This window comes from Lepidothrix coronata, unplaced genomic scaffold, assembly GCF_001604755.1.
Source record: "Lepidothrix coronata isolate B3197 unplaced genomic scaffold, Lepidothrix_coronata-1.0 Scaffold330, whole genome shotgun sequence".
NCBI lineage: Eukaryota > Metazoa > Chordata > Aves > Passeriformes > Pipridae > Lepidothrix > Lepidothrix coronata.
The window spans coordinates 163,532-177,116 of record NW_016690510.1 but is presented as its reverse complement, the minus strand read 5'-3'; the positions used below and the strand labels follow the sequence as shown (position 1 = coordinate 177,116).

Genomic DNA, 13,585 nt, shown 5'->3' with positions numbered 1-13,585 from the left:
GGGTGAATGGATCCAGGGTTAGTGCTGATGCTGAGAATGGGGGAGCTGATGGATCTGGGTTTAGTGCTAGTTCTGGAGATGGGGGAGCAGGTGGATCTGGGTTTAGTGTTGGTTCTGCGGAGGAGAGGGTAACTGAGCGTGTGGGACCGAGGCAACCTTCTGCCTTTCTTCAACCCTTCTGCCTCTCTGCTCCAGGACTATATGCAGAATGTCCATGGGAAGGAGATCGATCTGCTGAGAACAACAGTGAAGGTCCCGGGCAAGCGTCTCCCCAGGGCCACGACGGCGGCGGCGCCCAGTGCCAGCCCCAAAGCCAACGGGCTGGCCAAGGAGCGGAGCAGCTCCCAGCTGGCAGGAAGCACAGGTAAGAGCTGGTGTGGGAGACACAGAGCTGGCAGCTGTCCTTCCCTTGTCAGCAGCCCTTGCTTTTCTGAGCTGGGAACAAAACCCCTCCTGAAGTGTCTTTTTTTTGCCACCCTCGGGAATTCCCTTTGGTGGATGTTGGTGTTTCTGTGCAAGTCCCAGGTAAGCTCCTGTTGGGTTTTTGTGCTGGTTGGTGTCCAGGACAGAAGAAAGTCAAAGGGCTTAACTGGTGGTGTGAAACCTTGAGGAGTTTCCTCAAGAGCATCAAGGCTGATGAGTTGCTGTGCATGGGGAAAGCTGCTGCTCCCTAAACCAAAGGAAATCCCAACCTGGGATGGCTCTTGATCCCTGGCAAGTTCTTCTCTGTTTCTGTCCTTTTTCATGAACCTCTTTTCCTCTTTGCTTTCCCCTGGAGAAATGATGAGGGGCTATTATGGGATCATCACTGTGTGTGCACACTGAAGAGGGGCAGCTGCCCCAGAGTGTGGTGAAGGGAGGCTGGGAGACTCTCTGGCCTCTGAGTTCCTACCACATTCCTCTCACAGAGCTCCAGCCATGCTCCTCCTCTCACAGAGTTCCTGCCACACTCCTGCTGCTCCTGCCATGGGAGGTTCTCACTGTGTGGAAGCTGTTGAACTTGAGACTTTTCTGCCTATGTTTCCCCCTTGGGGCTGGTGTCCTGGGCCAGGATGGGCAGTTTCCACCCACCTCCTTCCCAGCCCGCTGTTGGCACAGTCTGGTGCACAGGGTATGGGAACCACACCATTTGGGATGATGAGGGGAGTGCTGGTGGTGCTGCTGATCACAGAAATCCTTCAGAATCTGGTAGTGCCACTGAGGGTGAACTTCGGTGACACATCTCTGTCCTGTTCATTCCTGCCCTGTGCCAGCTGTGCCCATGTCTGGGGTACTGTCAGCACGAAGCTTCAGAGTGTCCTGGGACTGAGGACACGCGGGGTGGGTGCAGCTGGGCCGAGTGCTGGGAGCTGGTGGGATCCTTGGCATTGCACACACACAAGGGATGGGGCATGGTAACATCTCTGTGCTCACACAGTGCCAAGGGAGGCATAACGAGCCTTTTTGAACCCAAACTGCTGTTCCTGTCGAGTCAGAACTCATCTGGGGACCAGATAAACCGTGTGTTCTGACTGGGGGTGTGCAGCTCTGCCTGTTTCCTGCCACAACTCTCCACTGTACACTGTCACTTCACCACCCCACACCCTCAGCATGCCCCAGCAAGGGGACAGTTCCTGCCTCTGGACAGGGACACCAGTGTGTCCGGGGCGCCTTGGCTGAGTTCTCACTTGGCGGAGATATCGGAGCTGAGGGAGGGATTCAAACCACAAAAGAGCTTATGCTGATGTCAAACCAGCTGTTCATGTAACCCCATGTCCTGCTCCCAGCAGCCCTCTCAGTCCTGTTGGGCTGTCAGGGGCAGGTTGGGATGTGCCTGGATTACTGATCCTGCTGCAGGAGGAGCAAGCGTGGCATGAGGCCGTTCAGTCTGGGGACAGTGCTGGAGCAGGCACAGTGTGTGGGGGCTGGAGATAGAGCAGTTTACACGAGAGGAGATGCAGCTTCCTAGCAGGGAGAGTAATTAATTTTGGGATAGTTTATCTGGAGAGTGAGTGGACTTAGCAGTGCCTGAAGCCTCTGGAATGAGATCAGTTCCCTTTTCATGAGATGTACTTTACTCCGGCTTGTGGGTGTCACTGTGTGTGTGTGTGTGCAAGGGATGGGACCTGCTGGTACAATCGTCCTTTCAGGGTAGGATCTGTGGATTTGGGATCCCCTGTTCACTGTCCTGCCTTGGGCCCTGAGCAGAGCAGTGCCGTGGTCTGCCCAGAGCGGGTGTGTCCACATGGAGATCAGCACTAGAACAGCAGTGACCAGATGTGAGTGTCCTGTCCTGGCCCAGTGTGTGTCTGCCATGTCACAAAGGTTTTTCTCCTGGTACACAATCAGTAAAGGGCTTTCTGAGGAATTTTTTCAACTTGCTCTAATGCCTCCAAGCCCAGCTGCAGCAGATGCAATCACCAAGTGACACAAACCCTCAGACGTGACATGCTCATATCCCTGTGCAATGCCTAGGGCTGGATTTGGTGGAGAATCTGCCCAGCTTCAAATCAGCAGTGACCTTAGAGTTTTGCCACTTTTGGAGCTGAGGATGGGGCTGTTACTTTGAAGCTGGGGATGGGATGGGTCCACTGGACATCTCTCATCTGACACATGCTTTGGGCACTGGAGAGGAAGCACCTGAAAGTTTGCAGTTCTCTACCAGTCACAAGTTAATCTTCTGAGGACATGAGCTTTGGAGACCTGAGGGATTTGCTGTCTTGCCCCAGGAGCCACTGGGCAATCCCAGGTGGCCTGTGGTTAGAGTGCAGAACATGTGTTTGTGGTTCCTCTGTGACCTGAGCTCTGCCAAGGTAAGTGAGTGTGCTGGCTGATGTCCACCACACACACAGTCCTTACTTGGGGCAAGGAAAAACCAGGGACATAGAGGGGAGACAGAGAAAAAATTTAAAGTCTTACCCTGCCCTATATGTGGATGAAATACACAGATGCAGCACTCTGGTGAGGATTCAGAATAACGCCTGGTACAGACAACTCTGAGCTAAATACAGTAGGAATGAGGAAGGAGCTTTGTGAAACCTGCAGGGACTCTGAGCTCAGTCATGATTGTGCCCTGGTATTTAAACCATTAAAGAAGGCGACTTTACTGTGGTCAGGCTTGGCTTTATTTTAGACTGGAAGAGTTCCTACTGTCCAGAGGAGGCCCTGGAGATGCTCTGAGGACTGGAGCCCCTCTGCTCTGGAACCAGGCTGGGAGAGCTGGGGGTGTTCCCCTGGAGAAGAGAAGGCTCCAGGGAGAGCTGAGAGCCCCTTCCAGTGCCTAAAGGGGCTCCAGGAGAGCTGGAGAGGGACTGGGGACAAGGGATGGAGGGACAGGACAAGGGGGAATGGGTTCCCACTGCCAGAGGGCAGGGTTAGTTGGGATATTGGGAAGGAATTCCTGGCTGTGAGGGTGGGGAGGCCCTGGCACAGGTTGTCCAGAGAAGCTGTGGCTGCCCCTGCATCCCTAGAAGTGTTCAGGGCTGGGATGTCCCTGCCCATGGCAGGAGGAACTGGAGTGTTGGGCTAGAGAGGGCGGGAAAGGGACAAGATCAGATCTTGGGATCAGATCTCCTGCCTGAGCTCTCAGGTGCTGTGGTCTGGTGACAGGTATTCACTGCAGGTGTGGCAGTGCTGGGTCAGGTGTCTCCTTCAGATCCCTGGTGCTCCTCTTCCCGATGGAATGTTGCTTCTCTTGCCCTCTTCCTCAGGGCTCAGCAGGTACATCCTTGCCGTGTTCCAGCAGGCTCACCCACCCTCGTGCTACTCTTCATTGTGCTCAGCACATGTTTCTGGCTTGAGGAATGAGGGCAACTCATATCCAAGTGCAGACAGGATGCAAAGCGACTTTAGTGGGGGAGAACAGATGGCAGCACAAGAAAACTATGGACAGTGTCAGTCAGCACGAGAGCCTGGCCTCAGCCCGGCTGTGCCCTGCGTTCCTGCTCCACAGGGGTTTGTAGGGACCTGCTCCAAAGTGTTAGCAAAGGGGAGAGGGGCAGGAAGGTCCTGAGACCGTGGTCCATGACACCTGTGCAGGTACATATGTGGCACTTAACATGGCCATGCATGGAGCACATGAGGTGCTCCCTGGCACTGCATCGCAGCTAAATGATGGCAGAGGATGCCGAGGAGGTGAACACTGGGAAACCTGCCTTGGAGTGGGAAGTGAAGTGAAGGAAGAGTCTGCAGCAGTGCCGACCGAGATGGTTGTGCTTGCAGGCAGTGACTGGAGGCAGTTCCTGATAGCAAACACAGGAGAGCCAGAGCACAGTGTGAGGGGAGCAGGCTAAAGGGAAAAGCTCTGTCCAGTTCTGGGGGCTCCTGAGGGACTGTCCAGCTCTCTGAGGACTGTGATCCTCCCATGGGATGTGCTGCTGAGTGGTGCAGGAGAGCAGAGGTGGCAGCAGCATCCCCGGTGCTGGGGGGGCCAAGCAGGATGGGCTGGTTGGACTCAGTGCAGGGGTGTGAGCTCAAGCTCTGGAAGGTTTTAGGTGGGGAAGGAACTGCAAGGGGCTGATGCTGCTTGGTTCCCTTCACCCCAGGGAACAGTCCAGATGGTCTGATGTGTGTCGGGGCTGGTGGGGTGTGAGCCCTCCCCCTCTTCCTTCTCCTCCTGCAGCACCACTCCTGCAGCCCAGGGAGAATGTTGTCTGGAGCAGGTAGTGGTGGGAATCCTGGTTGGAGTGCAGGGCTTGGCTGATGCTTGTGTTTGCTCCGAGGTGACGAGGGTCTGTCTGTCCCAGGGCCAAATTCGGTGTGCTGGCACCGACTCTCAGCTCCACAGCATGGGCAGGGGAGTTCCTGGCGTGTGGCACGGTGCCTGTCTCTGGCCCCGTGTGCCATGTGTGGTGGTGGGAGGGAGCCTGCACTGGTCTCAGCTGCTCCCAAACATCGGGATGGCAGGGGTGGTGCTGGCTGTCCAGGCAGCTCGGGATCTTTGCTGGGTTCATTTGCCAGACAGCTCCACTGTGGCTCCCGGAGCGGATGGCCAAGAGTGTCTGCACAGGGCGGGCAGGAGGAGAGCACGGTGCTGGTGCCAGTGCTGGGGGAGCACTGCAGTGGCAGACCCCCCCTCTGCCAGGCCCGTGCCCCCTGATGCTCTGCCTCTGCAGAGTGAGGGATTGGCTCCCCCAGGCTGGGGTTGCTGAGCCTGCTGTGATCATGTCACGTCGGGCTCCGTCGATGTTAACATCTCATTATCTTTGTTACTGTAATTACATTATCCGCTGCTTTATGCAGAATTATTCTCCGAGGACTAATTGATGGATCCATGTTTAATTCATTAATCATTAGCATCAAATTCGACAATTACAGTGCACACTGATTGTGGAATTTCAAATGTAATGAGGGAAGAATTAACAAAGAAAAGGGAAAACCTGTTTCCCTGGCACACCACTGCTCGCCGTGGGGGACAATGACATTGAGGGAAGAAGAGCAGTGAGAGCAGGGTGGCGCAGGTCATGGCAGACAGGATGCTCCTGGATCAGCTCATGCCTGGTTGTGCAACAGTTTCGTCGGGTCAGAGCAGGGAATTTGGGGACTGAGGAGGGAAAGCTCAGCTTGCACCTCTGGAACAAAGTTGCTTTTCCTGCCGGCAAATTGCCTGTGGGTGCTGGAGCAGCTCGTGTCCCTGCCCTGGGGACTTCCCAAGTTACATGTGCTCCATGCTTTATAGGGAAAGCTGGATGGATTTTTCTGCCCCCTGGATTTGCCCATAGTGCTGTGGCTGTTCTGTTACCTGAATGATGTGGCATCTGCTCTTAAATCCATGGCTGCTGCACATCATTTCGATGTGTCCCACTTGGAGGGAGGATCCTGTGCCACTCTGCCCTGGATTGTGGTCCCTGGGAGCTGGGCAGCAGAATGAAAGCCAGAGCAGGGCCCCTAGTGCTGCCCCTCAGCCTGAGGGGCTTCTCAGGACCAGGCTGGGGGCAGTGCCCCTGCACAGCTCGTTCAGTGACGGGTGTGGGGACACACCATCCCTCCCTCTAGCCGTGATTTCAGCTTTCTGTGGAGTCCAATTGGAAAAGTCCAACATCACCACTACTGTTCAGCCAAGGGCCAGGGTCGGGGGTGGAACTGGATGATCTTTAAGGTCCCTTTGACCCAAACCAGTCTGGGATTCTGTAACTCAGACATGGGGATGCTGAACAGAAAGGAAGAGGTTGAGGATCTGTCTGTTCTTCGGTGTGGGATCTCTACCCTTCCCAGTGATGTGTTAAAGGGTTGTTTGTAGTCTGAAGATGGAGCCAAGATGAGAGATTTACTAAAATTTATCTGTAATTAATATCTTGCATCATGAATCATGTATAAAATACTGCAAATTCATGTGTATATTATAAATATTATACATTCACCATTACATTCATATGGTAACCTCTTACGAATGTTTATCTGAGTGTCTGAAGGAGGAGGATGAATTGAAATGTGAGGCTGGAGCTGTTGGTTCAAGGGTTTGCATTGAAATTGTCAGGACTCCATGGGGAGAGGAGGAGTGTGGAGGGAGCCAGGCAGGATGACACGAGGCAGGACAGGACCAGCAATCTTTGGTGCCTGGTTCTGGTGCTGGACAGAAGCTTGGAGGGCTGAGATTCTGCTGGATCAGCTCGAGGTTTTATTTGCTAGGTTATGGTAGAGTTAGGATGAATGTCATATTTCCAAGCATTGTAACCTGGTTATCTCAGATGTTATGATTTCTTTCTAAAGAAGAAAAACTGAGGAGGCAAGAGAAGATGAAGCCAAAAGTGCCAAAAGTATCCGCTAACTCTGTGCCCTCAGTCTGGAGCCCAAGAATTGCTTTTTCTTTCTCATGAACTTGGCCTTTTTTTAGCTCTTTTCACCACTCTAGTCATTCAGAGCTCAGAGTCTGTCCCAGGCACTTGGAGCAGGAGGAACATGTTGTTAGGCAAGGGTTGGTATAAGTGACTGGAATAGTAGTTTTGGGGATTTTTCAGCATTGTGTTGGTTGGATCCCATGTCCCCAAAGCAAACACTCTGCTCTGAGGCCCCTGAGGCCCTTTCAGTTGCTGACACTCATGAGCTGTGGCTGCCCCATCTCTGGAAGTGTCCAAGGCCAGGCTGGATGGGGCTTGGAGCATCCTGGTCTAGTGGAAGATGTCTCTGCCCCATCACTGGGCGAATCCTGTGCCTAGAGGACATGTAGGACCTCCTCAGGTCTCTGCTCCACTCTGCCCTTTAGGGGAGCCTTTGTGGCTCCATCGTGCTGCACTGTGCCTCCACACGGGGCACAACCCCCATGGCCCACGGGAAGGACCCGCCGGTGCATCCCCATCCTGCCCCGTGGGTGTGGGAGCATCCGGCCATGCTGGGCCCTGGCTCTGCTCTCCCCCCACCTCGTCCCAACCAGCAACAGAGCGAGGCCGTGCCCTGGCAGCCACGGCTCAGGCAAAGCTCCCACACAGCTCCTGCTCCTGTAACTGGGAGCACTGGAGTCCTGTGGGCAGGGAGAGGCTCATGGGAGGGATCAGAGCAGGGAGGGAGCTGCCAGTGCTTCCTCCCTCCCCACCCCAGCTCTCCCTGCCCTTCCTGATGGGAAACCAGAGATTGATTTTCTCCGACCCAACAGTATAATCACTAACCCTAATTAGAGATAATTACTGGGACTTGATACACTTATTCCTTGCCAGAACACTAAAGGAGCCGTGCAGTGCAGGGCTAAGCAGGGAGAAAGCCTCGGAGAAGGGATGGAGGAGAGGAGCAGGGAGAGAGGAGCACAAGGCAACAGAGCACTGTGGCGATCAGAGCCCTTCCCAGGGCCGGTGGAGGTGACAGAGGCAGCCAGGTGGGCACAGGTGGGCACAGGGCAGCCAGGTGGGCACGGGGCAGCCAGGTGGGCACAGGTGGGCACAGGGCAGCCAGGTGGGCACGGGGCAGCCAGCCAGGCCCTGCGGCTGCGGCTGTAGCTCTCAGCATCCTGCATTCCAGAACATCTGGCTCAGGGTGCCTTGCACAAGGCACCTGCAAAAGCAACGAGGGTGTAATTTGTGGCCACCTGTGAAAATCTCAGTGTAAATAACTTGCCCGGCACTGCCAGGAAGGGCAGGGCCAGAGGGGCGGCCAGTGTTCTCCAAGGTGGACTGAGGACCTTCTCCAGCAAACCAAGTTTTCTCCTCCATACAGCCCAGGTTTGTGCTGCAGGAGGGAGAGGAGCCGGGGAGCAACTTGCTGCAGGCCACAGACTCCTGTCCTTTGCTGTTCATAGCCCCAGCTCATCCCCGAGTGCAGGCAGCTGCTCCAGCAGTGAGTCCGTCCAGACCCGTGTCTGCCATCAGCAGTGCCTGGGATCTGTGCTCTGCTGGACAGGGAGATGCCCCAGAGGAAGGTGCAAAAACCCATCACTAGCAGGCAAAGGACAGAGCCCTCCTGTTCTCCAGGCAGAGCAGGGCTTACTCTGTCCCCTCAGAATTGTGCACCCTGGGAGGTTGTGCTGCCCTGTGCCCGGCAGCCTTCACGGGCAAAGCAGGCAGGAGTGGATGAAGCATGATGTGAGTGAATGGCTTTAGAAACAGGAGTTATGTAGGAAAATACAATGCCACCATCCTCGAACAGCCCTTTCCCATCTACACTTAGGAGCTGGGGGCAGGGGCTGTTCTCCATCAGTCACTGCAGTGCTGGTCCTGGTCCACACTCCACAGCAAGCCCAGAAGGTTCTGGCTCTGCTTCCTTCCCTCCTGCAGTTCTGTCTCAGACCTGAATTCCTGCTCTGCCTGTACATGCAAATGGGGATCTGTGTCAGTGCTGCCAATCATGAGCATCCATCTCCCTCCACCATTGCAGGGATCTCATGGGGACTGTCCAGCTGCACAGGAGCTGTTCTGGGTGGTGTGTTAGACAGCATTACTTGTACATTTTCTGCAACTTACTTTTCCAAGTTTCTGCAGCTTACTTTTCTAAGTTTCTGCAAGGACTGTAAGTGATACCTTTGGTCACAGTAACAGACGAGGAGAGTGATCTGGGACATAGACCGTGCTTCCTTCGTCTGCTCCCACTGCTTATTCCCAGCACCTCAATTTGGGTGCCTCAGAAACACTTCTGAGGCGTTGGAGTGTGAATGACATTGTGGTGAAAGTCACTGAAGGGCTTTGCCAAGTTGCAGTAGAGCTTCCTTGGACCTTCTGAAGCCTGGTTCCAAACAGCAGGGCAGCTCCATGGGGAATGCCACCATTACCCCATCTCAGCTGATGGGGGTAATGAGTCACCAAACCAAATTCGGTACTGGCTTAGATAAAAGTAACCTGAGTGCGTTGTGCTGGTGTTCAGGCAGAGTAAAATTCAATCAGAAATAGAGTATTAAACACACACATGCACAGACACATGCACACAAAAATGTATCTGAGACAATTTCACCAAGCTGGAAGCAATTACATGCCAGATCTTTAGGGAGAAGGAACTTAAACAGAAGGGGTTGGGGGGGGGAAGTAAAGCATAATTAGAAGTGTTTAAAGAATATCTTACTGGGTACCAAAAGGTTAAAATGAAAAGGAAGGTTTCACTGCTTAAAAACATGTCAGTCAGGGTTGAGAGGAGACGTGAACTGTTCACTCTGTGTCCTGGTAGAAGGGACAGGGACAGGCAGAGGGAGTTGCCTGCGTGGTGCTGCTGCGGCTTGTGCAGCTGTGTCTGTGTGTGTGTAAAAAGTGATAAAATTAACAGCAACATGATAAAGTAATGGATAAGTGCTGAGCAGGAGCTGGAAGCTGCACCAGTCAGAGGCTGGTGGCACCGATGTGGCCCAGCACAGCCAGCTGGAGCCACGGCAAGGCTCCCACTGCCATTCAGCCCTGTGCCAGCGCTCCCGGCCCAACATCCGCCGTGAGTGATTAATTGTGAGCAGCCCTCAAAGTGACCCTCCTGGCTTTGTGGGAAGCATTCCAGGTCCTGGCGTTCCCAGACTCGCTGTGGCTGTGGCCACACAAAGGGTTGTGTCAGTTTGTTCTGGGCTCATGGCTCTGCACCACGCTCCGTGCCCGCCGGCTCTGGGGAGGAAGTTAAATGCATTTGGTAAATGATGGTGATGAGGAACTGAGGAACAAAGTCACCAGTGAGGTAAGAGCACCAGCACAGTGCAGCTGCTGGGGACAGCCCTCCAGCACCTCCTCCCTGGGGACAGGGGTGTCCCAGCTGATGGAAACACCAACACTGCCTGCCCCATGGAGAGCTTCCCAGTTTGGGGACGTTTGCCCGAGTCTGTCAGAATAGGCTGAACAGGAACCAGCAGAGTTACAAACAGTGAAAAGGGTTTTTTCAAGTTTATTAGGAGCTAACAAATCCTAACCCCAGCATTCCTTCATTACTGTATGGGAATAGTAGAAAGGCTAATAAGGAAAAAAAGTGAAGTGCTCAGTGAACACTTGTGTTGGTGTCTGGGAAAGGCAAGATGATGTATCTCAGCACAGAATGATGAGTTCTTCATATTCCAACTGTAATTAGGCAGCGAATTAAACAGCAGGTAGGAGATGTGGACATGTTGGAATCAGCAAGGCTGAATTATTTAATTCAGGAATTCTAGAAGGTGTTGTTAAGGTCTTTTTGATGTGTGGATGGTGACAGTCAGTTTGGGACTGGAGAGGACTTCCAGAGGGCTCAGGTTCATGGATCTCTGTGTCTACAGTATGAGAAGGAAAATGATGGACTGGAAAGGGCTGTAAAAACCAGGAACTGCTCCCAGAACACATTGTAGAGAAAGATTTGAGGAGCTCAATTTGTTTAGTTTATCGGAGAAAAGGTTAAGAGATAATTTCAACACCATCTGTAAGTACCTGTATAGGAAGAGAAATTTGGGGAGAGCTCTTTATCAGATAAAAGGTACCAGGATCCAGTGATGGTGACAGGAGGAAGACAACTCAGACCAGAAATAAGGCCCAGATTTCAGCAGTGAAGGCAGTTAACCACTGGAACCACTTACCCAGAGTGGCAGTGATCTCTCCGGCACCGGCAATATTCGAGTCGGGATCAGATTTTCTGACAGATCCATCCTTACTCAGGAAGGCTTGACTTGCAGGCAGACCTGTGGTGTGACTTAGTGCTGAGCAGCAAAGCTCAGGCAGTCCAAGGGCTCCTTTGGCTGCTCCTGGCTCCCAATCCAGGCATGTCATCACTCTCCCAGTGGATCCACCTCTTCCCTACACAGCTCCAGCCTCCCTTCCTTGGCCATGGAGCTGCTCGGTGGGTGGACATGGGGTGCCTCAGCTGGTTTCAGGGCTCTGTGTGGGGGCTTGGTGCGGGCAGAGGTCATGCTGGAGAGGACAGAGGAGCTGTGGCTGCCTGCGGTTTCCAGGCTGGTGATGTGCTCTCGGTGCAGGACTGTGGGGGCAGCGTCACCGTTCCCAGGTTTCTCAGGTTTGCTGGGTCTTGTAGCTGTGTACGTGGGGTCATCTGCCGTCTAAACCAGAGGTGAGTTGGGGTGTGGGCTGGAGAAGCCCTGGCTTATCTCGTGTGCTCCAGAGCTTTGGCTGGGAGACGGGAGGTGTCATGGCCAGCCCAGGCTCTCGGTCCTCTCAGAGGCATCGGCACCACACAGGGCTGTTTGTCCTGGCAGCTTGTACCCACCATGGGTCAGCTTTGGTGGGAGCTGGGGTGTCACAGAGTCACTTAGCACATGCAGATGTCCAAAACCATGCTCTCCAAAGGCAGCACTGAGAGAGGAGGGAGATTCTTTGTGTCAGAGCAGCTGTGAGGCCCAGTGCATGGCAATGGCTCCCGCTGTGTGCAAGCTGCCAGATCCTGATGGCCCTGCTGTGGAGCTGGGCTGGGAAACCTCAGTCACCCACGGTTTGGATCAGTGATTCCACACAGACACTCGCTGTTGGCAGAGCTGGGAAGGACACCTGTCCATCTGTCGCCTCGGAACATTCCCCCTCATGCCTGGGGACTGTATGGGTGCTTGGCTTGGTGGTCAGCTCCTGAGCAAAACGTGGAGGTTAATGTCTTTCAAATCACACATCTCCATCCCAGTGCTCCTGGGAGCCACCCCATGTGTTTTGGCCTTATTACCAGTGGGAACTGTTCATGAGGAAGGACCTGACGATGTCCCAGTAACAGCATGCAGTGCTTCCTTCAGAAAGCCAGCCTCACAGAGACTCCTGGCTCCAGAGCACGGATGGCTCTGGGAACAGCAGCCACAGGGGCTCCCAGGACAGCTGTGTTTTTGCTGTGTCAGCTGCCAGCCCGTTGGCAGGGAGGGGTGAGTTATGTCCTCCCCAGCAGGGATCTTACAGACAGGCAGCTCTACCAGGCTCCTTGGCTCTCACCTCCCCCCAGGAACCGGTTGGTTTCTGAGAGTGGAGGAGTTTCCCACCAGCTGGAAGTGGGTTCCCATCCAGCTCCATGTATTGGGGTCCCAATGGCTTTTGGGGAGGCTTTGAGACATGCTTGGCTGCGGGCACCAGCAGAGCAGTACACTAAGGTGACGCGCAGTAATCCTGGTTCTTATTTGAAATAAATGGCAGTCAGTTGGCAACAAATGCCCTAAAATTTTGGTTAAGGGGCAGCGGTGACTGATGACTCCTTGGGACACTGTTTGGCAGAGGGTCAATAGCATTAACCTGTACTGTGCTACTAGCCTCTGCAGTACCAGAGAAAACAGGGTTTGCTCCATGGCAGGGTGTCCTCACCCCATCCTGGAGCACCTCCATCACCATCTCATGCCACATGCTGACAGTTCTTCTGCCCCATGATGCAGCACCAGTGTCCTTCTGCCTGTGCTGCAGCAGGGCCTAGCACTCCAGAGGAAGACCTGTCCTGTCCTTGGCCATAAACCCAGGGGGATCCCCAAACTGCTTTCAGCTGGTGCCTCTTTAAAATTCAGCATAGCCCATTCCCCATACCGAAGCTGGGTTCCCCTGTGCTGTAAGGGCCTGGAAGCAGCACCAGCATAATGTCACCAGGAAATTTCACCAGACCCTTTGCATTATTTTGCCAAATTTCTCTTGAAAATATTAAAGAGACCCTAAAAAGATCTTTAAGTGACTCTGCAAATGATCTCCTTCCCAGCTGATGGTGCCCCTTTGGCTAACTCACCTTTATCCTGTTCCCTGGGCAGCCACACCTTAACGAAGAATTCCCAGTTTGCTCTGATCCAGGTATTTCACCAAAGGGTCCGGGCTGCCACGTGTCACGCCTGGGAAGAGGCCATTCTGGTTTCCTCTTTTTCCATCCACTGCCACATCCATCAGTTGGGCTGTACTGAAAAGACATCATGGAGCCTTGGGTCACACCGATGTGGCCATGTGAGTCTCTTGGGGGGTTGAGGAAAGTGACTGGGGAGGGACTTGAGGGGCTGTCAGCAGGTTGGGGTTTCGGCCCCTGGAGGTGTTGGCTCAGGGACAGATAGTATTTACATGTAGCTGTCTATTCACCTGTCACTTGGTTTGCCCAATTTACAGGGGACATATCCAGCAGCTGCCAGAGTGTTGCTTCCAAAGGGACACAATTCCTGAGAGCTCTGGCCTTGCTGGGACCACCCAGGAGCTCCCTGGAACACGCTGGAGTTGAGCGGGGCAAGGTCCATGAACTGAGTGAGTGGATGGGCTGTGGAGGAGTTCCCCCACAGCTGGGTGACTCCAGGCAGTGAGAATGAGGTGCC

General features: G+C 53.9%; 1 protein-coding gene across 1 annotated transcript in view; it reads left to right on the top strand.

Moving 5' to 3' along the window:
• The window catches only part of AGAP3 (ArfGAP with GTPase domain, ankyrin repeat and PH domain 3), a 77,799-nt gene that overhangs the window by 41,648 nt on the left and 22,566 nt on the right, over positions 1 to 13,585 (top strand). Inside the window, exon 11 of the mRNA XM_017838280.1 lies at positions 196 to 364. Coding sequence (XP_017693769.1) covers positions 196 to 364 — 169 coding nt within the window. The remainder of the gene's footprint in view (positions 1 to 195; positions 365 to 13,585) is intronic.